Source organism: Scaptodrosophila lebanonensis, unplaced genomic scaffold, assembly GCF_003285725.1.
Source record: "Scaptodrosophila lebanonensis strain 11010-0011.00,11010-0021.00 unplaced genomic scaffold, SlebRS2 tig00000024-arrow-pilon, whole genome shotgun sequence".
Lineage (NCBI taxonomy): Eukaryota > Metazoa > Arthropoda > Insecta > Diptera > Drosophilidae > Scaptodrosophila > Scaptodrosophila lebanonensis.
This window is the reverse complement of record NW_022060538.1, coordinates 13,129,436-13,154,969: the sequence shown is the minus strand read 5'-3', so window position 1 is coordinate 13,154,969 and position 25,534 is coordinate 13,129,436. Positions and strand designations below refer to the sequence as shown.

The 25,534-nt window shown below is 37.3% G+C and overlaps 3 protein-coding genes across 3 annotated transcripts; 1 reads left to right on the top strand and 2 right to left on the bottom strand.

Moving 5' to 3' along the window:
• Positions 1 to 77: 77 nt before the first annotated feature.
• LOC115621620 lies at positions 78 to 713 on the bottom strand. Its single transcript, XM_030515315.1, has one exon. It carries the CDS (start codon positions 525 to 527, stop codon positions 141 to 143), a length of 387 nt encoding a protein of 128 aa, XP_030371175.1. The 5' UTR covers positions 528 to 713; the 3' UTR covers positions 78 to 140.
• A 1,217-nt stretch (positions 714 to 1,930) lies between these two features.
• On the bottom strand, positions 1,931 to 2,570 carry LOC115621367. The gene has a single exon (XM_030514990.1). The coding sequence runs from the start codon at positions 2,511 to 2,513 to the stop codon at positions 2,106 to 2,108; it is 408 nt and encodes a 135-aa protein (XP_030370850.1). The 5' UTR covers positions 2,514 to 2,570; the 3' UTR covers positions 1,931 to 2,105.
• Positions 2,571 to 7,726: 5,156 nt separating this feature from the next.
• On the top strand, positions 7,727 to 24,917 carry LOC115620610 (cadherin-99C). Its single transcript, XM_030513927.1, has 12 exons — positions 7,727 to 7,850; positions 11,011 to 11,190; positions 11,454 to 11,632; positions 11,698 to 11,820; positions 12,475 to 12,654; positions 12,717 to 12,782; positions 18,423 to 19,695; positions 19,901 to 21,525; positions 21,590 to 22,111; positions 22,173 to 22,291; positions 23,318 to 23,986; positions 24,053 to 24,917. Exons 2-12 carry the CDS (start codon positions 11,016 to 11,018, stop codon positions 24,186 to 24,188), a joined length of 5,067 nt encoding a protein of 1,688 aa, XP_030369787.1. The 5' UTR covers positions 7,727 to 7,850; positions 11,011 to 11,015; the 3' UTR covers positions 24,189 to 24,917.
• The last annotated feature ends 617 nt before the right edge of the window (positions 24,918 to 25,534 follow it).

Sequence of the window (25,534 nt, the reverse complement as noted above, 5' to 3'; positions counted from 1 at the left end):
GCGGAGTGGAGTGTCGAGCCCTAGCCGCGCCAACATTAATTTTATAAATGGACACAACATATGAAATTGCCTATGTCTTTTAAAATTTGAGTTCCTTTTATTAGATATTTTTAATACATGTAATACGTAACAAGATTTAATTAAGGATAATAGCCAAAATCTCGGGGATCGGAATAATTGCGCTCGTGCTTGATGCGTACATCGTTTGGATCAGTAACGAACACTCCATTCGAAGTAGGCGGTAAAACTGTTGTTGTAGTGTGATAATCAAAATAATTTTGATCGTTAGAGCAATTACGATGAGGTTGATGGCACGTTTCACCAGTCTTTACAAACGTACCATCCCAGGTAATGGGGAGCACAATGGGCTCTGTATTGAAGCCGTAGAAATCATTTGTGTTTGTCACATTTTGATTCTGACGCCGAATTTTGGATACATTATTGACTGCACCTTCCGGGTATAGGAACTTGCCATTCCATCCCTCGCACTTTATTGGTATATAATCGTTTTTATTTTGAAGTGGCATTTTTAACAAATTATGTTGTTTTCCTTTTAAAAAAACGTACACTCATCGGTGGACAGTTTATGTTGGATTCCAGTTACTGGGTTCTGTTATTACTTTTGTTGTTGCTGTTACGTTGGACACTAAAATTTTTCCTGGCTTACGATGCAGCGTTTAAAGTGCGTTTCACGATTTTCATATATTCTGAATGACTGTGTAGCCTTGGGGACAATATTTAAACTCAAGTTATTGCATAAAGTACTTTAATGCAAACAATAATATGAAAATAGAAAAGGCTATAAATTTGGTTTTAGGACTGTTAATGTTACCATATCTTCTAACAGAAAAAATGCCACACGGGTTCTAAAAAACATATACTATATATATTATTTTATTTACAACACATTCATCACATTTAAGCAATTGGTGACAATTTATGGAATTAATAATAAATAACGACATAACAGTTAAATGTGACTTCGATAGCGCGTCGAAGCATATTTATTCGAGTGTGTATTCACTGACGGCAGAGTTGCATTGAATAATGTTTATTGGCGCTTGCTCTGTTATTTTTGAATTACTTCTTATCTGACTTCCGCCTTTAAAAACTGTTATAGTATACTATCATGTTGTTAAGTTATTGCTTTGCATGACACCTCAGCTTAAGTAAATCCGCTTTTTTAGAAAAAAAAAAAAATATGAAAAGACTCATTGTTTATACATAGGTATGAACAAAGTAACAGTATAGAAACATTTGGAGGCGGAGGATACTATCGGAAATTTTGTAAAAAGTAAAGCTAAATTGCCGATTATAACTATATTATGAAATGCATGTGTGACTATATTATTTTAAACCAATCAAACATTAATAACAAGGCTTATCTCATTATGGCAGTTCCGTTTCACGTTTTTCAGAAAGAATATAAGAAGCGTGAAAAAAATGTAACTATGTACATACATACATACTCAGTATGCATATTGTTTCCTTTCTATAGCAAAGCGCTCCCTGATCACGCCAATGGTTAATCACATGTCTTTCCTCTTATGTTAAAGAAGTAGAAGCCCTCAGAAAGTACAAGTAATTTGATTTGTGGCATTCAAGTTTTCTTATGTTACGTTATCCATCATCCTAATTCGGCGGCGCCAATTTGACGTTTTCTAAATTGATTTTTAACCAATGCAACAATGAATCGGGTGGGACTTATGATGATGCACTAACCCAGACGGTGGAAGCATAAATACATATGTAAGAAAGGCTCTTACTAGAGATATATGCTTCTAGTGGTCACCGCTCGGTCTTGGCTTCCAGACCTTGCTAGAACGTTCTGGAATCGTGCTGGGTCTTCTGTACGAGCGTTTTCCTTTCCACTTTGGGGTCCCACCCATGCCAACATCAATCTTAGAATTGGAAACAATATATTAAACTGTTTGTCTTTTGAAATTTGTGTTCCGTTTATTAAATGTTTTTAATACACGTAATACAAAAACTAAGAGTTAATTAGGGATAATAGTGAAAATAATAAACCGGAAAATAATTATTTTGAATAATAACAAACTCATGTGCATGCACGCATAACTCGGTTAGGAAGCAGGTCCCAGCTCCTATTGTTTGACCAACTTAAAACGGTTTGCCTCGGCAAAATCTCGGGGATCGGAATAATTGCGCTCCGGCTTGATGCGTACATCATTTGAATCGGTAACAAACTCTCCATTCCATGTAGGCGGTAAAACCGTTGTTGAAGTGTCGTAGTCGAAATAGTTTTGATCGTCGGAGCAATTACGTTGAGGCTGCATGCGTGTTTCACCGCTCCTGGCAAAAGTACCGTCCCAGGTGGTGGGGAGCACAATAGGCTCTGTATTGAAGCCGTAGAAGTTGTTTGTATTCGTCACATTTTGATTTTGACGCCGAATTTTGGATACATTATTGACTGCACCTTCCGGGTATAGGAACTTGCCGTTCCAACCCTCGCACTTGATTGGTATATAATCGTCTTTCTTGTGAAGAGGCATTTTTTATAAATTATTTGATTTTTTTCCCTTCGAAAAAGCCCATGCGCTCTCGAGGCGATCCAATACTTAAATGAGCTGCGAAACTGTTGTCTATATTGTAAAATATGATTTCACCGTCTGTTGTGTCATTTCTTGTTTATGACTGGCTGAAAAAACTACTACACTGGCTACCAAAGTGGATGAATTTATTTGTCATGTTTATCACAGTTCGTTTTTTCCCCGCCCTCACTCAGATGGCATTGACTCGGTTTTTGTTTTTATGTTTCCATTTATCTCTCTGAAAACTCCACTACTTTTTACCTTCATTATCGGAGAAAGGAGCTATATATTAAACTGCTAAAGCGAATGTAATTTAATATTTAATTTCACTGGCGTTGGCTCAATTAGAAGCTTAACCTTTAGTATCAATAGCTGACGAAAAATTTTGTTGACCAGTCTAAATACTGCTTAATAACTTGTTAGCCCACGTTAAGCAAATTGGTGACGTCACATGCTTTGTTTACTGCTATAATAGCCCCGCTGCTCTGATCGACAACCAATCAGTTATTCTCCTCCTACATGATCGCACAGTGACGCGGCTTTCATCGTTGGTGTTTTACCATATAAGGACACATTTATGTAAAAATAGCACAGTGTTGGCCATTTGTCTGATCGTTTAAGCGAGCGAGCTAATTGTGGTCTTGAATCTATTTCTAATTGTGATTGAAAAGGTTAACTTTCATTTGTGGAATATGGCTTATTAAAACGAATGATTTCAAATGAACTTTTTATGCACTCTACCCGAAAGAAAGGGCGAAAGGGTATACTAGAAAGTCTAAATGCCAAATTTATGTAACAGGCAGAGAACTTTTAAAACACAACAGCTAGGCTTGTCTAATCTAAAAGCAGATCATGCTAACTACCAACTAGATATATTGTTTTATATATGTAGTTCCCATAGGAGCAATCAGCGCAATATTCGGTCTTGCTGGCATGACTTTTTGTCTTTGAAAAACTCGCAACCAAGGTATTCATTACATTTCTTAACCAGCCATATTATTATCTGAAGTTTTCTCCGACACTAATCGCTATTAGTACCAAAAACTTCTTTGTTCAATGAGATTGATTTAACTATATTTGGAATTTTTAAATTTTGTTTACTTCATCGAAATGAACTTTATTGGAATAATTGGAATCGGTTTGAAGCTGCATAGGAACGATTGGTACGTTCATATTACTCAACTGTGATGGAGAGATAGAGAGAGAGAAAGAAAATATGGATGGTCGGCCAGACCCAGTTCAAATCTTTTCTCAGAACTTTATTGTCAGCTTAAATCAAAACTCGAATTCAAGAGTCAAAAAATTAAAACAAATTAATTTCTCCCTTCATGCCTGCACAAACTCAGCAAAAATTGCGATTAAAATCTGGGTTGTCGGCCATACCCAGACCCAGTCCAAATCTTTTCTCAGAACTCTATTCTCAGCTTTAACTAAAACTCAAATTGAAGAGTTTGCAATTTAAGAAATACCTTCAGTATTTATACCTGCACAAACTCAGCAAAAATGCGATTAAAAATCGACAAAATATTTCGTACAAAAGATGTACCAACATATGTATGTTTACTTGATAGGCAAGTACCGCATTCTTTTGAGCCATTGCTGGGCCGAAGCGGCATTTGACTGCTTTAACCGCTCCCATCACGTACATATGTATGTACATAAATGTGCATACATACATACATACATACTATATACATATGTTGATATGTATAAAACAACTGTAAATTACTTTTATTGTTATGTAATTGCTCTTGAAAATAATAGCCTCCCCTAAAAATGAATGTTTAATCGAATTTATTAAATTAAGATAAAGGTGTTCAGCCAGTTTCACAAACTTATTTTGTTGGAATCGTGAGATATTAAGGAGTACAAATTTTGTATATGATTAAAGGAAGTTTTAAAACAAGATAGACAAGGGACAGGCTATAAAAAGTTGTCGTGCTTACTCGGAATCCTGTTTCTATCCTGGGGATATATTTTTCGGATACGTAATTATAACTCATGATCCGCATGGAATAGAAGTGTGATATATTCCATTTAATAATAACATTGTAACTATAAATCCCAATTTCACTAAATGGTTAAAAATTTGCCTTTTATTTGTCCCTAACTGTAACTGACTAACTTTCTTCTTGGAGCGCTTAGTCGAGTAATATCTGATGACTGCTCGCGAATTGAAATTTTTTGTGTGAGCATATCACATGCTGTCTGAAATCCAATGATATTTATATTTTTTTATGTATTTGGGATCAGACAGACTACTTTCCTGCACTTTCTATGCAAGTGATTCTGTATTTGAAGCGCAACATATTAATCAATCACGAACTAGCTAGGCCCTAGGCTGTTGACAATTATTTTGGCACGAAAAGAAACTTTCATGATTTGTTTTTTTTTTTTAATCTTTTAGCTTTTTGTTTCTGACTGACGTACAATATGGATAAGTGAATTGTTTCGTTTACTAAACTTTTTATCAAGTGCCTTAGAATAATGGCATTTCATGATTTTTAAAGCTTTTGCTTGCGCATGTCTTGGCTTACCATTCAGTAAAGAGTGTTTAAATATGTTTTGAAAATAAAAAAACCTTATACCTGTTTTCATTGTGCAGCAAAACTTATCTAAATAATGTTTCGGGTATCTGTTGATCCGAGGATTGTTTTGGCGCTTACCAAATTGGCTCATACCATTGCTCATAAATGGCTAATTTCACTAATATTTTTATACCCTGTACCCAAAGGGTACAAGGGTATATTAGTTTTGTGCGAGTGCACATGGAACACACAGAAGGAGGCTTGGTAGACCCCACAAAGTATATATATTCTTGATCAGCATGACAAGCCGAGTCGATATAGCCATGTCCGTCTGTCCGTCTGACCGTCTGTCCGTCTGTCTGTCTGTCTGTCTGTATGAACGCAAGGATCTCCGAAAGTATAAGAGCTAGAATAACCAAACTTGGTAAACAGATTCTCCTGAGACCAAGAAAGGACGAGTTTGTTCATTTTTTCTTATCCACCCCCCCACTCCCCCCCTATTACCGATTTTCTATAACTCCCGTAATTCTTGGAATGTGGAATTTTGAACTAAAATTTGGTAGTCATATTAGGTTAGTTATTATATAACCGTATACCAATTCTCATTATGATAGAATGATCGGAAAGAAAGTTATAGCCATATAACCAGGCCCAATGCACACATACATACATATGTACAAGTACACAAACACGCATAAGGCACGATTCTGATGTAAATGTAAATGTATGTATGCATGCATGGAATATTTTATATTTAATTTAGTTAATTAATTAAATTAATTTAGTTAATTATTTAAATTAAATTAATTAATTAATTTAAATACTTTTTTATGGGGTGGTACAGGGTATTTAAGAGTTGAGCCTGCTCGACTTTAGCATTCCTTTCTTGTTAAAGATCATTTCATTAATTGATAGCCAAATATGAGTCGCGGTACTTTATAAACATACATGCCTCGATAAATAATATAGTGAAATAATAATAATAATAATAATAATAATAATAATAATAATAATAATAATAAAAGTGAAAGTTTCTTTTGAAATCTTTTAAACAAAAAACTTATCAATTTTAGGCCTTATATCAATCTGTAAACGTTTAAATGACGCGACAAGATCGCTTCTCTGGCACGTGCAAGGAATATTTCTCTTAAGCAACGAACACAGAAGGGTAGCAAAAGTCGACTTTAGTTTATTTATTAAGCAAAAAATCACGTTTTGCGAAAGGCAAATACATACGACTTGAATACCTTAAAAAGGCCGGTTTTAAATTCTGTTTTTATTTCAAAACAAATAATATACCTGTTTTACTAAACAAAATCAACTTAAAATATTGGGCTAGAGATTATAATATTACATTTTCTGGCATTACAAATACTACGAAAAAAAAAGAAAAACAGGTGCTTGTAAACACTTAAAAAAGAATAAAATGATATTTATATAAACAACAAATGCCGCTCTGATTCATTTAAATATCGTAGCAAGATCACGATGAATGTGTTATAGGAAATTGTTTTATTGTGTCGCAGTTTGATTGAACATGCCTGAATGGCAAAATAAAGCCATTGAGTATGCAAATGAGTCGACTGTCTGGCTATTGTAAAAGGCGGCGTACAAAGCCAGAAATGCAACCTACACTTGTGCAAGCGATTGCTTGTAATTGGAATTAAAGTTCTGGATCGGAGGCTTACCCAGGGCCTTATAAAGCTTGGGACCAGCCCACGTGTAAATTAAACATTATTTGCTGATAATAACAATATACAATACCAAATTTGGTAGCAATATTATTTATCGGTTAACTTTTCTCTATGGTAGGCCTATGTATGTATTTACACTGGATCAAGCATGTACAATTTGCACCCCAAAAAATGTTGCCAAAGTGTTACATATTTGGACATTATTATTAATGGAGCGTGGCATGGCATGGCAAAGTTGAATCCAATTCGGTTCCAACATGTTATACCAAGCTCCGGCTGCGTTAAGGGGCAAGGGGTGGGCATGCGAAATCATGCAGCAGCTGCCATACTGATAGAGTCAAAGCGCCAACCACAGTTCGGCAGTCGTTGCTGTTGCTCTTGCTGCACGAAATGCCAAACGATATCACCATCAAAAAAGAAAAAGAAAAAAGAATAAGGCTAAAATAAAAGTAATTCTCTAAGCAATTGCTGCAAAGCAGCTCTGAATACACTTGTATGTATGCCTAAACATTCATACATCTATACATACATAGATATGTACAAACATTTTAATAAAATAACTTTAAACCGGTTCTTAAACCTGTGCGGAAAATGAACATGGCCGCTGGGTTGAGCTGTTATTTCAACAGCACACTGTAAACGACTGCACCTGTACGTTGTGTTTGATATCGCGGTTGTATTAATAATTGTATTTAAAGTGTTTTAAATTATAAAATTCATTCATGGACATCGGATTGTTTTTTAAGGGTTTCATGTTACATCGAATACAAATTTGCAATTAAACATTTTAATTTGTACATTAGTTCATTCATATTTAACGCAATGTGTATACATACAAACACAACCTTTTAAGAGTGTTAATTCCAGCGTGTTCCGCGCGTTGCATTCCAACGTTCCTGAGCAGTCGAATGGACTGCGCCCACTTGTTGCTGCCACAGTTCGTAAGACAGCGTATGTATGTACGCGTCGCGCTCGCGACGGGATTCTTCTTTGCAGAGTTATAATACCACAAAGGTCTTAAACCCACTTATGTGTGCGTGTGTGTGTGTGCTTTAGAAAGTGTTTACCTTTATGAAGTGAGTGCTGTTTATCCCATGTTCTGTAACGCTAATAGTATGTGCAATGAAAGAAATTTAAACACACATGTCCCTGAACATTAACCAAAATACTCCATGCAGACACTTTCTTCGATTTATATTTGTCGGTAAAAACGGGAAATAGAAATATGAACTTTCTCTCAGCGCAAATTTCAAACCGGAGTCAACTTCCATCCATATCCAAAGTCAACGCTTTAGCGAAAAAATCGCACTTCCTCAATGCGATAGAAAAATTTAACTTAAGACATTTACAAGCCAAAAAAATCAAATATATCTACAATATACTTGTATGTATGTACATACTTGTGTGTATGTATTTAAGAATGCTTTATTGTGGTTAGCAAATGAGGCCGTATATATGGTTGTGCGAAATGTAGTGCTTAAGAAACTCGAATCACAGTCACCAATGGCAGATACACTTAGAAAAACTGGCCCATTTTGCGTGCTAGAACTTCTTTCAGCTTTAAAACGGAAATGCAAAAAGAGAACTATTTTTCAAGCATGATGATTGTACTTCCCAACTATGACATGTCCAGATCGATTCGTCTTATTATATTGATGAAGAATATTCATATATAAATAATATAGTTAGTCTGGTATTCCATAATACTTAGCTACGTTTTTGGTGAAGAGCATAAACATACCCACTTATGTTATGGAGCGTTCTGTGAAAATTGAATATAAGGCTCTACCTGATTTTTCCCTGTGTATGCACAATCATATTCAACTATAACCTGTCGCACAACTTTTATTGCATGGAGCAGGCAACATTTGCATTAATGCCTTTTTTAAAGTTTTTAATACCTGTTGTCTTACGTGATGGCTATTGACTAACAGTCATCATAGCTACCATTGCGAAAATTAAAAAAAAATTCAAAATGCATTAAAAACTTAAAGGTTTTGGCGAAAAAAGAAAATGTCAACGAGCTTTGCTGGTTCCCAGACTAGTATAGTGATTTCTTGCTTAAACTTTTCCGTTTACGTAGCACAAAAGCAACTGCGCCCCAAATTTAATAATGCATAAAAATGATTTTACGAAATGGTATTGAACTCCGAGAACTATATAATTGTGTAATGTATGTGCAATTGCGGATATTGCCCTATTAACGCTGCCAAATTAAGTTTCAAATTTTCGTTCCTCAAACGATTCGAATCACGCAAAGCATAAAAACAAATCATCAACTAAATACATAATCATTATTTTAAATGTCAAAGCAGCGAAAATTGTGCCATATCAGCATTGTAGACTTCGAATGAGCCAAGTGGTTATGCATATTCGGAAATATCAATATGCTTAATGGTATAGTTGAAGTTAAAAAAGATTTGCTTGTTATAGCTAACATTTTGGCATTTCTATGCCTTTCAGATCTTTATAAGTATATGCAAATGATGTGCCTTTTTCCTGGGTGAATGGTATATTACAATGTTACATTAATATAAATCTACTTGCTAGATAATAAAAGGAAAATAATAAAATGGAAATTGTTGTGATTTTTGTTTTTTAATATTTTGTGTTTGCTTACATTTCTATTAGTACCCGACAGTTTAATTTTAATAAATTTTAATTGGTACATTCTTACACGCGTTTTATGGGATACTTCTGTTGTGTTATATTAAAGCTGGAATCAAATAATGTTATCATCACCGTGTCCGTATTGCCATAATACTGTTCTGATTCAGCAGCACCTTATTTCTAATGGCTAGCAAACTGTTCAAAACCTTAGCCTTTAAATCTTAAATATCACCCTAAAAATAACTTTAAATAGGCCACTTACTAATCCATTTACTGAAAAGTTGTTATTAGAATTAGAGATTGTAAAACACAGGTTTAAGTATAGCATTACTTGTATTTTGTATGTGCTATACAAACATAAGTGATCTTCATGGCGAGTCCTACAGTTTATCGAACTGAAATATCGCATCAAACCTGTCCAGACAAATCATTTAAGGCAATTATATCATATAGCTGCCATAGTATGTATGTCAGATTATTTAAAAAAACATTGCATCAAGATAGGAAAAATAGTAAAGTACGACATAGAAATGGTGGTCTGAAATTTACGCCGAACGTGCTTAGCTTCGCCTCGAATCGTACTTGAAATTTCAAGTATGAAATCTACTTGAGTGTGGCTTTACATGCCTTTTTTTCCAATTCATTTTTAAGCGCAAGGGTGCCATAAATACGAACGTGTAATATAAATTGAATATATGCATATATGGATTAAATTTTTATTTATTATTCATTACTTAAAAACGTTATCAATAATAACAACAAATTTAAAAAAATTATTAAAGATTAGAATAAAAACCTCACTTTAGTTTACAAATATTCAAATCAAGTCGTAAGAGTCGAATTTCTGAAGTCAAGACTGTGCGACATTGAAAAGACGTATGTATGTACTTAAAAAATGATTTATTATCTTGATCAAGTTCGTAATTCTTTATTTTTTCCCTGTATGTATTAAATCATATGTTGGTATTGTGGATTTTATTTAGTGTCGCAAACTATTTCGTGAGCTGACTTTTACATTTTGCGCTTTTCTCATATCAAAAAGGGTTAGAATTGTGCGTTAAGTAGTGTATGGCATAGAAAGAACAAAATATAGGGCCGTCCGGCCATGTATTTGTCCCACACATGTCTTATTCGAAATGGAGCCGCTAAAAAGATTAAAAGCAACAAATTTATAAATGTAACAAGTTGTTTGTCATTATTTTTAATGGAAGGTGTGCTAATATTCTTTAGGTTTTATTGACTAAGCGTGTGTAACTTTTTTGCTTTCAATTTTAGTTGATAGAAAAATTTGAGACTGATTCTGTTTATTCAGGATTCATAATCAAATTCGAATTTGTGGGACAGTGTGGTTTAATTTCAGGAACTCAATCAATGCTTATTTTCTTAATTATTAGTAAATATATAGTATTGATAGCCGCATAGTTTTTTTTTTTTTTTTTTTTTTTTTTTGTAAAAAATTTGCATCTTTTAGCCTAGAAATTTTGGGGGACTACTCAAAACTTCAGTGGGTTTTTTTTTGTTTTGAATTGAATTACCAAAACTTCCATTATATTTATGCCACTGATATGATATATTTTTACTCATTTATTAAACTAAATATTTTGTTTTGGTTATCTGTACTTTCAGTAAAAATGAATCCGCCCAACTTAATAACACAAAAATGTCTTCATCTTTTTGTGCTATTATTAATACTACAAGTAAGCAACTATCGGCCAGCAGCGGCTGCCTTAGGAAAGTCACAAATGTGTGAAGTGGAAACTGGGCAGACAAATATTATTCTGGATATTGAAGAAAGTCGTAATGGCTGTAAGTAAATACAATCAGATACTGATTGTCAACTGTAGATTAATTAGTGTTGTATAAAATGTCCAGCAACCCAATTATTTTTTAATCTTATGATCTTATGATCAAATACCCCAAATAGAACGTTAGAACCAAAATTGAGACGCTAATAGAACGATTTTAACTTTTTTGGTGCAGATATTTAAACATTTTTTTTCTATATTTGCCTAACAATGGACGTGCGGCGCTAAGTAGGCTACAAAACTGACAACGTAATTATCTTTCAGCTGTTGACCAAAAAACAACGCCTCCTGAGCTGCCAATTTTTGGGGATCCCTACATGGATATAGCTCTTGATTTAATATTCCCAAAAGGAAATCCAGCGTTTAAACTAAATGGAAAGAAACTGCAGTTGTTGCAGCCACTGGATCGAGATGAAGAAAATCTCAGTCACATTGTCTTCCAAGTGAGATAATAACTCCCGAAGCTTATTTTAATCATTTTTCTGACCGATTAAATTATTTTATTTAGGTGTCATGTACAATACGTTCTTCCAATAGAAAACGTAATATACCAATTATTGTGCGAGTGTCCGATGTCAACGATAATTCGCCCCGTTTCCTCAACACACCCTATGAAGTAACAGTGCCAGAGGTGAGCCCAATTCGTAAAGCTAAAGATAGTTTTGAACGCTCGTATTGTATTTCATTTAATATACACGGAAGTAGCTGATTTATGCCCTACACATTCTTATACCCTTTTATGCATTATTCTAAAGAGACTTAATATAATTTTGTGACCATCCATGACCACTGAACGCAACCTTTAAACGATGCTGGATCGTCAGATTTGGATTATGAAACTTATATTCAATATCTCTTGAAATAATAATATTTCATTCAAAACTTTCAAAAACATTAAAGGCCTAATGCCATTGGATTACAACAACATACATATATAAATATACTTTTCTAAATATTACCTCAACAAAACACCCGGCAATAGACAGTTGATGCGCAAAAAAAAAATTAATAAATTAATACGTCAATATCAAACAAATTAATAAGTTAACAATTCGAAGACCTCGTTTTCATGTTCAGCCGATGTGTCTAATCAATATCAAATAAACGGGAGCACTAAACTTTGTTTTAATTTTGTAAACCAGTATTGTTCATAATTTTTTGAGTTGAAATTTTCCAGCGCTGCTATAACCCTTGTTGTTAAACTATAATGCAAGCTTCCTGAAACACAATATTCTATTTGGTATTTAATTGTTTAAATGTTATTTTATTTATTTTTTTTTAATAGAGCACTCCGGTGGGCACGACTATATTTCGCAACATACAAGCGGTAGATATAGACGCAGGAGTTAATGGTCTGGTTGAATACTTTATAGTGGCTGGCAAAACAAACGGCACCGAAGATGAAAGACTGACGAGTGCAGATGGATATGGGACTTTTGATATATCATATCCTCATCAAGGACAGGTACGATCAACTCGTAACTACATTGAACAATTGAAAAACTGATCAGTCTTTCTTACTATTAGGTCACTGTAGCCAAAAGCTTGGATTATGAAAAAATACAGCGGTACTATCTGACCATTATTGCATCGGTAAGTAAAAGAGTTGTGGCCTAAAAAATATATAAATTTTTGGAATAAAAAATTGTTTGTAAATACATATAAGGACAAACAAATAATATCTTAGAAATTGTTCAATTGTGACTCTACAAACTATATTTAAAGTAGAATTTGGGAATTTTAGAAGGATATTTTTTTACGTCAAAAATTCGGAATCGAAACTGGACTCTTAAGTTTGACATTCAGCTTAGTTGGGTATATCAAGTTAATTTCTTAAAGATTCTGTATTTTTCTATGAGAAAACTGCGAAAAATTTGGCAAGTTTTCAGCTTGTAAGTCGTTCCCTGTTTTTCAGCAAAACACTCATAATATAACTCTGTCGGTTATAGCTTCTTGTAATAGGTGTTCGAATTCAGTCCATATATGTGGGGTTCTGTTTATTGGTTAAGCTGATATTTGGATTACAATATAATATTTAGGAGTATTTGAAATATAAAAGTGATTAAACTTCATTTAACATCGTTGGCTCGTCTTATACATCGTTGGCGGACCGTCTGTCCTTCACTATGACTCAAGGCGAACTCTCTGCGTCGTTCATGGACCGTCTGTCCTTCTCGACGAACTCTACTCGAACGTTCTTGGACCGTCTGTCCTGCTCGACGAACTCTACTCGAATCGTTGTTGGACCGTCTGTCCTGCTCGACGAACTCTCGAAGACTCTCCCACACGCCGCCCGTCATAGCTTTGTGTTGCACTTCTTGCCGCCGTTGTTGTCGCCTCTCGTCATTTCGCCGAACTCTATGCTTGCGCCGTCGATCACTTCATAATTGTCGCCTTCGTAGTTTTGTAGTTTTGCCTCTTCTCTATGGCTCCGTTATACTTATTGTTGTCTAGGGTTGTTTAGTTTATTCGCTTATATTCTACCAACCATCCCACATTCGGCCGTCCTGACTACGCATTCGCCCCGAATGCGCTGCTACCAACATCCTCTAGGCTGCAAACCGAATATGGCTTCATATACTCTGCACATGTTGATGTGCTCTTTGGGCCCTCAAAGCTGCCCAATTTCTGCACATCGTAAGCGTTGTTGTGCTTCACCTTAATGACACGATAGGGACCCAAAAACTTAGGCTTCAGTTTTAATCCACTACCAAACTGTGTCCTTTTTATTGCGACAAGATTGCCCACATCGTATTGTCGTGCCTCTTTACGCCTTCGATTGTACGTCTTTTTATTCTCTTCTTGCACCTTCAGGATTTGTGACTTCGCTTTTTGTCTTAACTCGTTGCGGTCTTCGTCGAATCTGGCTATAATTTCTTCGTCGATAAGTTTTCGTAGCTGGGGATCTTCGCTAGTTCGCATTCTTGCGCCGATCAATAGCTGGAATGGAGTAGTATTGATGCTTCTGGTAAACGTCGAGTTAACTGCCTGCTGAACTTTGCCAACATGTCGATACCATTTCGTCGGGTCATCAATACTTAGCTTGGCGAGGACTGCAATTATTATCGTATTTAGGCGCTCCACTTGACCATTTACGCGTGGTAGGCCTGTCGTCGAATTCACTCTCTTGATACCTTCCTTATCGCAGTAGTCTATAAAATCTTGGGCCAGAAAAGCAGATCCTTTATCCGAAATAACGACAGCAGGATTGCCAAACACTGTACTCTGGATGCTTAGTTTTGTGATAACTTCGCTTGCTGTTGTAGACTTCGTAGGATACAGCCAACAAAACTTCGTAAATGAATCGATGACCGCCAAGATGTGGTTGTAGTCTTTATGCGTTGACTTAAGTGGACCCAAAAAATCGATGTGATATGTGTGCAGTGGTATATCTTCTTTTCGTAATGGGTGTAGTAAGCCCTCTTGCTTACCACGTTTTCGGTTATACAAAATACACGGAATACAGCAATCGATGTATTTTTGTATCTTTTCGTCAATCTGGGGGATGAAATAATCTCTGCACACTAACTCCTTCGTCTTCTTGGCAGCAAAATGACCTTTATCATGTGCTTGGCTGATAATATTTTTCTGCATCTCTTTGGGGACTACAATTAGTTCTACGTCGTTAACTAATTTGTACAGAATACCAGACTTCAAGAAATAGTCGTTGTATGAAGTATTTCCATCTTTGAGAATTTGTTTGATCGCCTTTATTGTTTCGTCATGTGACTGTGCCTCCTCGATGCCTATATTGATTTGTTCGCCTATTATGGTTCTCACTGGATAGCGACTGAGCGCATCGACATGCTTCATACGTGTGCCAGGGCGGTAACACACTTCACAATTATACTCTTGGAGGAACATCACCCAACGGCCGATTCTCTTACTTACATCTGCCTTCTTCATGGTCTTTGCAAATGCCTCACAGTCGGTGTATACTTTAAAATTTATTCCCAAGAGATATACCCTAAACTTGGCAATAGCTTCTACAACTGCTAATACTTCTAACTCGTAACTTGGGTATTCTCTCTGCGCAGGGGTCGTCTTCTTACTCATAAAGTAAATAGGGTGTAAGTGCCCATCGTCAGGCGACTTTTGCATGAGCACTGCCCCAAATCCATCTTGAGAAGCATCAGTGTGAACTTCGGTTTCATACGTTTGGCTGTAGATATTCAGGACTGGACCTTCTGTCAGCATTTTCTTCAGACTATCGATGGCGTTTTGCTCTTCTATCCCTATGCTAATTTTTGCCTCTTGTAGTCGATCGAGTTGATCCTCAATGAGCGGTAAAGGAAACTGATCCTTAACACATACCTTATTAATTCTTCTAAAGTCGACGCATAGTCTTGTTGTGCCATCTCGTTTTTTAACAAGAACAACTGGGCTTGTAAATTCGGATGTGGATTCTTCAATTATACCGTTTTCTAACCATTCGTCGATTTGTTTGTCAACAATGCCCGTTTCAGTGAAAGCCAAACGACGCGGACGCGAGCATATGGGAGTTTCGTCATTTAGGATAATGCGCATTTCGACTTTTGTTGTTTTCGTTTGCATTGGCACGTAATTTGAAATTAAATTTCGCACTTCTTGTTTGGCTGCGTCGCTTGCCTCTTCGTCTACATTACATTCATTGCTGACGACCACAGTACCTATATTGAGCATGTTTACATCAAAATTGTCAGTATCATTCTTACGCACTTTTACTCCATCGCGGCTAAAAATTATTTCAGCTTGCTCGCACAGTTCTTCACCTATAATTGCTTTCACATCGATACATCTGATTGGAACCACCATAAAGTTCATACAAAATTGTTCACCATCAACAAAAATTTTATGTTTGAATTGTCCAATCGGTTTAATTTTACTCGCGTTACGGTCACTACCAAATCCAACAAGAAAAACGTTACAACTTTCCAGTTTTGGTTTGCCGATATCATTGTAAAAATCTTCGCGTATTATGCTATATTTACTTCCCGTATCAAATAGGGCTGTGCACTTATTTTCACCGATTAAAATTTCTTTGCTCGTTAAATCGTTTTTCTGCTGCAAATTACGTGTATTCATCTTAATGGGACTTTGTTTCTCTGTTAGCTTTTCACTTTGCTTGCATTCTTTAGAAATATGCCCAAATTGTTGACACTTATAACATTTTCGACCTTTCTCTTTGTTTTGACAATTACTCGAAAAGTGCCCTTTTTCACCACAGTTGTAACACTGTATTTCCTTTTTCATATTTCTATTTTCATTCACACTCTTTTTCATTTTCAACTTTGTGTCATCATTCCGATATATTTTTTCACTCTCATTTTCTTTATCGACCATCGTTTTATAAAATTTTAACTTTTCTTTAAACTCATTTATATTTTTCGCACCGTACAGAATTGTTTTATTTGCCGATTTATCATCTATGCCGTCAATCAAATATTGAATCAAAGAATCTTCTTTTATTTTTCCACGGGACGCAATGTCTTTAAGCCGATAAAAATATTCGAATAGACACTCGTTTCTGCCATGTTTACTTTGCGCGAGTTGCTCGTGAATTTGCTTACTACTAACGACTGATTTAAATTCACTGAGAAGAGCATTTTTAAGGGTATACCACGAATTTAATCCCCGCTCGCTAAACACAAAAAGTTTTGCTATGCCTTTTAACGCTTTCTTTGCAAACAAAAATTTTTGGAAATCATTCCAGCACATTAACGTCGCCTGCTCTTCAAACTCCTCTAGCCACACTTCCACTGGAATAGCATTTGTGCCATCAAAACATCGAATGTTCTCTTCGACATCGCGAAAACTGATCGCAAACCTAGGCGTTTGCATTCTATCACTTGTGTAACGGTCTCCGTTTTCTAAGAATTCATTGGCGACGGCGCCTCGATGGCCGCTACCGAAACGGTCGTCGCGTATGCCGCTACCTGCGCAACTATTTTGACCTTGACAAACCGTTTGCATTGCTGCTGTACTTGGTAATTCTTTTCGTTGTTGCGGTGTCGACATTATGTTACTGTTTGCGCTTCTCATCTCAACGACACTATCTTCTTCACTCAATATTTCTTCTTCGTCGCTAAATACGTCCTCTACATGTTTGCTCGACAACAAACGATTCACTTGCAAATTGCAAAATATATGCACACATAATTCGTTTTCCACTTTGTAGCCAATTTCTAGCAAATTACAAATCGAAACAAGATCACCGTCAGTTAAATTTTCATTTATATAGACTCTTTTATTCATAAATTTTTCACTATTTTCGTTAAAATCAAATCCTCTAAACTCTCGTAGTCGTTTGCGGTTATTTCTGTCTCCTTCACACTCAAACACAAATTTGTGCAGCGCGACTATGCTGCTTCTTTTGCTAACACGCAAATTGTTGCTAATCAAATCGTTCAATGCTGACATCGTTGTTATGAATTTTACTTTTACGTCGTAATTTTTTTTTAAGGCAGCTATGTACATGTGTACTGCCGACCAGACACGTTTCTCGATTTAATAAAAATTATTATGTATTTCAGCTTCACTATTCTTCTTTTCCAAACTTAACCACACTCACGATCACGGACGAGCGCCCAAAATGTGGGGTTCTGTTTATTGGTTAAGCTGATATTTGGATTACAATATAATATTTAGGAGTATTTGAAATATAAAAGTGATTAAACTTCATTTAACATCGTTGGCTCGTCTTATACATCGTTGGCGGACCGTCTGTCCTTCACTATGACTCAAGGCGAACTCTCTGCGTCGTTCATGGACCGTCTGTCCTTCTCGACGAACTCTACTCGAACGTTCTTGGACCGTCTGTCCTGCTCGACGAACTCTACTCGAATCGTTGTTGGACCGTCTGTCCTGCTCGACGAACTCTCGAAGACTCTCCCACACGCCGCCCGTCATAGCTTTGTGTTGCACTTCTTGCCGCCGTTGTTGTCGCCTCTCGTCATTTCGCCGAACTCTATGCTTGCGCCGTCGATCACTTCATAATTGTCGCCTTCGTAGTTTTGTAGTTTTGCCTCTTCTCTATGGCTCCGTTATACTTATTGTTGTCTAGGGTTGTTTAGTTTATTCGCTTATATTCTACCAACCATCCCACATATATAGTTCTTGTGTGCACAAAAATAAAAGACGAGTCGTTGCCATTTAAAGCTTAAGTTCGAATTTTTATGATTACCTTTCACAGCATAAATTAATATTATAGTATACTTATACTTATAATTCTTTATGAAATTGTCTTACTTTTAGGACCGAGGACGTAACGTATCGGAGCGGTTGTCTTCGACCACCACTTTAACGGTCAATATAGCGGACTCCGATGATTTAGATCCGTCCTTCATCTACCGTGGCTGCTTTCTAATCGAAGGTGCTTGCATTAATCCCGAATACACAGCCGCCGTGCCCGCAGGCTCACTACAAGGGGTGCTAACAGTTCTGCCCGAGCGTATTCAGGCCGTTGATCTTGACACTATAAGCTCACGTATACGTTACAGCTTTGCTAATGGCATGCCAGGAAACTATGCAGACTACTTTGAGATTGATGAAGAAACAGGCATTTTGAAACAGATCAAAGCTGTGGATACCTCTACCGCTAAGAGGTATGACATCATAGTGCGCGCTGAGGAAATATCTCCAGCTCGACGATTCACCACAGCCAAGCTATCTATAGATGTGAAACCTGTAGACGCAAGTCCTCCTGTTATATCCTCGAGTGCAGTCGATGGCTATGTAGACGAGAACTCTCCAATAGGTACGAAGATTGTGGACGCAAATAATGTGCCTATCATGTTCCAAACTACGGATGCGGACTTGGGCGAGGGTGATCCAAAACCCAATTACATTTATGAGCTGACTACGCCGTCGTTTAATGTTACTTTTAATGGAATACTGGTGGTCAACCAGGAGGGATTGGACCGCGATCCACCCTCTCCAGGGCGGTACACGTTCCAGGCAGTCGCACGCGAGCCACGTACAAACGCGGCCAGCGCACCGTTGAGCCTCACCGTACATCTTCGCGATATAAACGACAATGCACCGAAGATAGCCATGATAGCCCCTGTTTCATTAAATGCGGGTGAAGAAAAACGGAAGGTCACACGAGTGACGGCGACGGACAACGACGATGGCGTCAATGCAGAGATAACTTATTCCATCTACCATGTGTCCAACAATGGTAAGCAAAAGTTCACCATAAATCCGCATACGGGGGATATAGAAACGCAAGGACGCTTCTCTACGGGCGAGCAGTACAGCATAACAGTACAGGCTACCGACATCGGTGGACTCTCGTCCCAAGCCATTGTGGAGATAAGTGTGGTTCCGGGACCGAATACGAAGCCTCCACGTTTCCAGAAAAGCATATACGAAGTACACGTCAGCGAAGGAGCTGAAATAAACTCGACAGTAACCGTCGTGCATGCTGATGATCCTGAGAATGATCCCGTTATCTACTCAATCATATCGGGCAACGATTTACGGCAGTTCGCTGTAGGTCAAGAGACCGGCGTCATAATGGTGATACGTAAGTAAACTATTTTATCAATTAAGGTAGTGGGTATAGCTTATGAATCTCCTAATCCTCATCGACTGACTGATTCATTCATTTAGTCATTACTTGGCCCGAAATACCGGAGGTACTGAGCTAAAATTTCCATTACTATAACTTTTTAAATAAAAATGGGACAAACATTCGTTTATTAAAAAATACTCCCTATCTATTATTCTAGGCACATTGGATCGCGAAAGTCTTACCCGCTACCAATTGATCATAAAAGCGGAAGATAACGGAGGACTTTCCAGCAGTGCGACAGTGAATATCAAAGTTACCGACATCAACGACAAAAATCCAGAATTTGACCCTTCTACGCTGCCATATGTATTTACTGTGGACGAAGGAACGGCCGACGCAGTTGTGGGTATAGTTCATGCCTCGGACGCTGATGAGGGCATCAACGCAGAAATCACATATTCAATACCATCGGACATACCCTTTGCCATAAATAATAAATCGGGAGAGATACGAACTAGCACGCAGCTAGATTTTGAGCGACAGCACGAATATAGATTCGTTGTGACTGCGAAGGATGGTGCACCAGATGCCCGTCTGGGCACGGCAAGTGTGACGGTACTGGTTCGTGATCTACCTGACGAAGTTCCTAGGTTCAGCGATGCCCGTATCGTTGTGCGCATTCCCGAAAACGAACCCAATTTTCTGGTTGCTACTGTACAAGCCAATGATCCGGACTCTACTCCGGAGATAACATACTTCATACGCAAAGGCGAGACGGAGCTGTTTAAGGTAGCGCCCAAGACTGGAGAAATACGCACTACCAAAGGTCTGGATTACGAAAAACAACGGCAACATGAGCTAATCATTGGTACTATCGAAAATGACGGCGATGGTCCCGGAGATACGATACGGCTTGTTGTAGAGGTTGAGGATCGCAACGATGTACGGCCGGTGTTTATTTCAATGCCCGAGCCTATAACAATAAGTGATGATCAGGCTATAGGTGCGATTATAGCAACAGTACCGGCCGTAGACGCCGATGGCACATCACCTGGCAACGTAGTGCGCTACGAACTAGTGGGTCGTGGCAAAGCCCTTAAGTATTTTCAGGTCGATCCGGACACTGGCATCGTACGCATACGTGACGATTTACGGAAGCAGACAGATACGGAATATCACGTGGACATACGCGCCTATGACTTGGGTGAACCACAATTGAGTTCAATGGCTACCGTTCCTGTTTTCGTCCGGCCCTCGATTCTGGATCCCAACGAAGAGAACATGATGGACAGTAAAATGGACAGCGGCCTAAAATCAGATTCCGAGCACATGGAACTAGCATTTAGTGACGATAGCTATACGACAGACGTGCCCGAGTCAACAAGTGTAAACACTACATTGAAACTTGTGCAGATTATAAATTCGCGTAATGCTCCAAAATACAAATGCGAGATTGTGGAAGGCAATGAACAGGGCGTGTTCAATGTGACGCTAGAGAATCATGCCTGCGGTATTGTGCTCGCCCGATCGTTAGATTTTGAAAATCAAACGGTTTACACATTGAAGCTTCAGTTGAGCTCCCACAAGTATTTGGTGAACTCGCAAAAGAATCAGGCAACAGTCAAGATCATTGTGCAGGATGTGAATGACAACGCGCCAGAATTTATATTCAATCGACTACATGGACGAACGGATACTTTCTACGCCGTCGTTACAGCCGAAATGGACATAGACACGCCTATTTTGGAGGTACGTGCCACTGACCGCGACTCAGGAAAATTCGGAATGCTACGCTACAGCATCTACAAAGACGATGATGGAAGCACCAACGATAACGACGACGTAAGTGTTCGACTCGCGCCACAACTCTGTCAACATTTTGCATCCATGCATATTTTTTTTGCAGCCCACAACCTGTTTTATGATAACCGAAGATACGGGTGTTTTGCGAACGACCAAACTTTTCCGCGATGGAGCACACTTTCCAATGATATTTTTTGCAGAAGTTCGCGACAACGACGGGCTGGAGCTGAACTCGCACCGAACGCGAGCTCGCATCGTGGTTAATCTACTGACAGATCTCAACCGTATGACTCTAGCCTTTTCGGATGCAGCACCCAACCAGCTGCGCAGCCACTTTGCCGCTTTGGAAGAAGTGATCGAGGAAAAGTCGAAAGGGCTGATCAGTGGAATTGAGCGCTTCAGCAATAGAAAGTTCCTGTTGGACAATGGGACAGTTATGGAAAATGCCACAGCCACAGACGTGTGGTTTTACTTAATCGACCCCAAGACTGAGCAGCTGCTGATGCGCAACGATAGCGTCGTCCAGCAGTTCTTACCGGATCTTACATATGCGGCGTCGGGAGTTGCACACGCAACTGCAGAAGGAATCTATGGGCCGATTAACATAAAACACCAAATCCACAGAGTAAGTGTGAGGAGTTACTATATATAATAACTAATGACTATGACTAATCTTTTGATTGCAGGTCAAGGCGACCATGGCTATTGATAATGAAATCTTTCCCTACACGCTCATTGCCATATCCATTATTATATTGGTTTTGGGCACCATTGGCATCGTGTATATATGTTCAAGTTGGTCCAAGTAAGTTTAAAAAAAACCAGGCAATGTTCCAAGATCAATGCAATACATATTTATTGTATACTAGCGTCCTGCCCCTGTTTCGCACGGGTATTTTTACAAAAATTTAAAAAAATTTACCTTTTATAACACACACACACTTAAGCCACATACACCCTTCATTTTGCTATGAGTTACTAAGAAGGAGTCAAATTTAGCTTGGATATTATTATTTTAATGATTTTTTGTTCGTTTTTATATTTTTTTGTTATTCTTTATTAGGTCAAATGTTCTCTGTAAAAGATATTTGATGTTTTATTTTGTGGTAGCAAAACAAATTGATTTTTAGGAGCTCCGACCCGGTATAAGTCAACATACAGTTAAACATTGCTTTCGTATGTCGATCCATACTAATTCGAAGGCTTGGCCTTGGCACCACCGGAAATTGAAGCCATATAAATGATCAAATGGGATCATCGCCATTGATATTAGTTAATACACTTAAATTGTCCTGCAATTCCTTAATAAGCAGCCTCGTCTGAAGGAAGGCTTAAATTTCTCAAAAGCACGATGGCAATTCTTAATTTTACCGTCAATTCATGTGGCGTCAGTCCAGAAGGGTTTAGTGAATTTAAATGTCTTCAATATTAATCACGTTGTCGATCGATTTGTAATTTTTTATTTGGCTGGAGGGCTTTTGAATAATATTTCCTTAATATTTAAAGTGACAATGTTTCGTGGATGATTATGAATTAACAGCATGCTGTTCAGGAGTTTTTTAAGGCCATTTTTTTACACCTCTGGTTACTTTATAGGCGTTTTAGTAAGGATTCCATTATTTTTTGCAAATATAATAAGCCCATGTTAACCGTCGATAGTAAGCTACACAACAATGAAAGAATCCATTAAATCAGTCCAGTAGATTCGGAGCCTTTTCAATTCAAACAAACAAACAAACAAACATACAAACAATCAAATCTTTCCTCTTGATAATATTAGTATAGACTAAGGAAATATTATAATTATTAATCAACATTATTTTTGTTCTAGATACAAAAACTTTAAGCAGCGCATAAGTCATTACTCGGCTCCTAGTACCACGCGCTATGATCCCGTGATTGTTAACTCGCAAACCTTAAACGCTGGCGATATTGTGGCTAATATGAAGGAGTATGAAACTCAAATGCTGGCAATGGCAGTGCCGATTGATGGGGACGATGATCTGCAAATTGACTTCAGTGCCAAGAATCACGCTTTCTCGCTAGACAACGTTAGTTATATTACGCACAAGGAAAACAAAAGCGGTGGGCAATCTAGTCCCACTCACTCAGATGCCGCTACTGCCACCTTTGCGACTCTGCGTCGTCATAACAACCTTAACAACATGAATAGTAATATGACTATGAATAATCGTCAAAACACCTTTCATCGAAATAACGCAAACCCACTGGCCTCTCCAAATAACGGCACATTACCGGGCACATTGACTCTGGGACGAATCAAGCACATAAATAGCAACAACTATCAGAATAACGGCTTTAAATCGGATACTATGAGCCGCAACAATCTTGAGAACTCGCAAAACAATTCATACAGCACAATGGACAGACGTTCCAACACCTTTGGCGGCGTGGGAGCTCTCAGTGCTATAACTGCCAATACAGGAAATGATGGCACCCTAGGTCGGAACAATCAACACAATGGCCCGATTTATCCAAAGTAAGTTACTCAATTGGTTGTGTCACTGCAGAAGTACATACTATGTATTTTTTGTATTGATTTCAGTTTTAACAGCTCCCATGGTGATCTGAGCCTTACAAACGAAAATGTCACCTTCGGAAAGCGGAGCTACGGTCAGATGGGATTCTCATATCTTAACGACTTGGATAGGTCAGAGGTGGAAACCACAACGGAGCTATAAGCAATAAAATGCAAAGCTAAAAGCAGTGCTTCGTTAGAGTTAAAGGTATCCAAGTGGCGTACAATTACGCATGCATGTACATATTTAGGTACATATTTCCGTTCACATACTATATGTGTGTATGTATCAAATGTCCGCATGAATTTATTCAAAACGACAACTGAAATATTTGTACTCAAAAAGAATGAATTGCCATATAGAGCTCACTCATAATTGGTTCCCCATGTACGCACAATATTCGTATGTCCTCTAATGATCGCTCAAATCAATGGGTTCTATGAGCATGACATTAAAAAGTATTCTGTGTTGCTCAAAATATGGATGAATTCATGCAGACTATTTCTACATTAGCGGTAATCTTGCGAGTGATTTATATTTGTAAATGATTTCGTTTCACAAAAGTAACTTGTTGCCCCATTTCAATGTTATAAAATACGCATGAAAGTGTTCTCTGCAGAAACGACTCTGGACTAACTTTTGGCTTGATTGCATTTAAGAAGGAAACCATCCTCGACAGTTTCATTTTACCACATCCTTTAGGCATTCAATTAGTTAGATCAATATTTGAAAAATCGAAATCACTCGCAGAACTACCGCCACTATTGCTTACTCTACTTGTTAAACATATGTAGGTAATTTCTAATGTAGTGAATTTTTAACATTTCCCATTTTAAACTAATGTCCAAAAGTTAATATTTTTGCTAGCTTGTATATTTGCCATTAAATGATGCATTTATATTTTACAAGAGCACATTAAATTTGTAAATACATATGTATGTATTTAGGTAGTAATTTAGTTAAATAAGACTGACATATGGAAATCGTAGACGATTATAAAATATTTTCATGCTACATGTTAAAATTCTAGAGTCATTAGTCTATAGGCTATCTTGCAAAATTAAAATTGAGCTTATGCACAAATAAAAAACTAGTAAAAAAAAACTATATTCTTACGTTTATTGTGTTAAGTAGTTAATTTTGTTCAGAAAATTAAATTATAGTTATTAAAGCAGATTTGTTTCAATTTTCGCTAAATGTCATTAAAAATCGCAAAATCAACAATTGTAAATAAACTAAAGAACACTCTTTCAAGATGATTGTTTTCATTTGCTTATATGGCCCGAGTTGCTAACATCCAATAGTATTATGTAAAAAGATAATTGGACTATTATTTCACTGAAAAACTGTGCTATCTATATACTAAATACATTTTTTAGATTTTATGCATTGCGTTTTGTTTGATTCTTTCAACTAACCGTACATTTATTAAAATGAAATCACGCTGAAATTTGTCTAACCCTCACGAATTGAACCACTATATAGGATGAAATAAATTTACAACATAT

Coding starts and splice junctions, on each gene's coding strand:
- LOC115621620 (XM_030515315.1), bottom strand. CDS start 527: ATGCCACTTCAAAATAAAAACGATTATATACCAATAAAGTGCGAGGGA.
- LOC115621367 (XM_030514990.1), bottom strand. CDS start 2,513: ATGCCTCTTCACAAGAAAGACGATTATATACCAATCAAGTGCGAGGGT.
- LOC115620610 (XM_030513927.1), top strand. CDS start 11,016: ATGAATCCGCCCAACTTAATAACACAAAAATGTCTTCATCTTTTTGTG. Junction 12,783..18,422: donor ATCTGACCATTATTGCATCG/GTAAGTAAAAGA, acceptor TCTTACTTTTAG/GACCGAGGACGTAACGTATC. Junction 19,696..19,900: donor CGGCGTCATAATGGTGATAC/GTAAGTAAACTA, acceptor CTATTATTCTAG/GCACATTGGATCGCGAAAGT.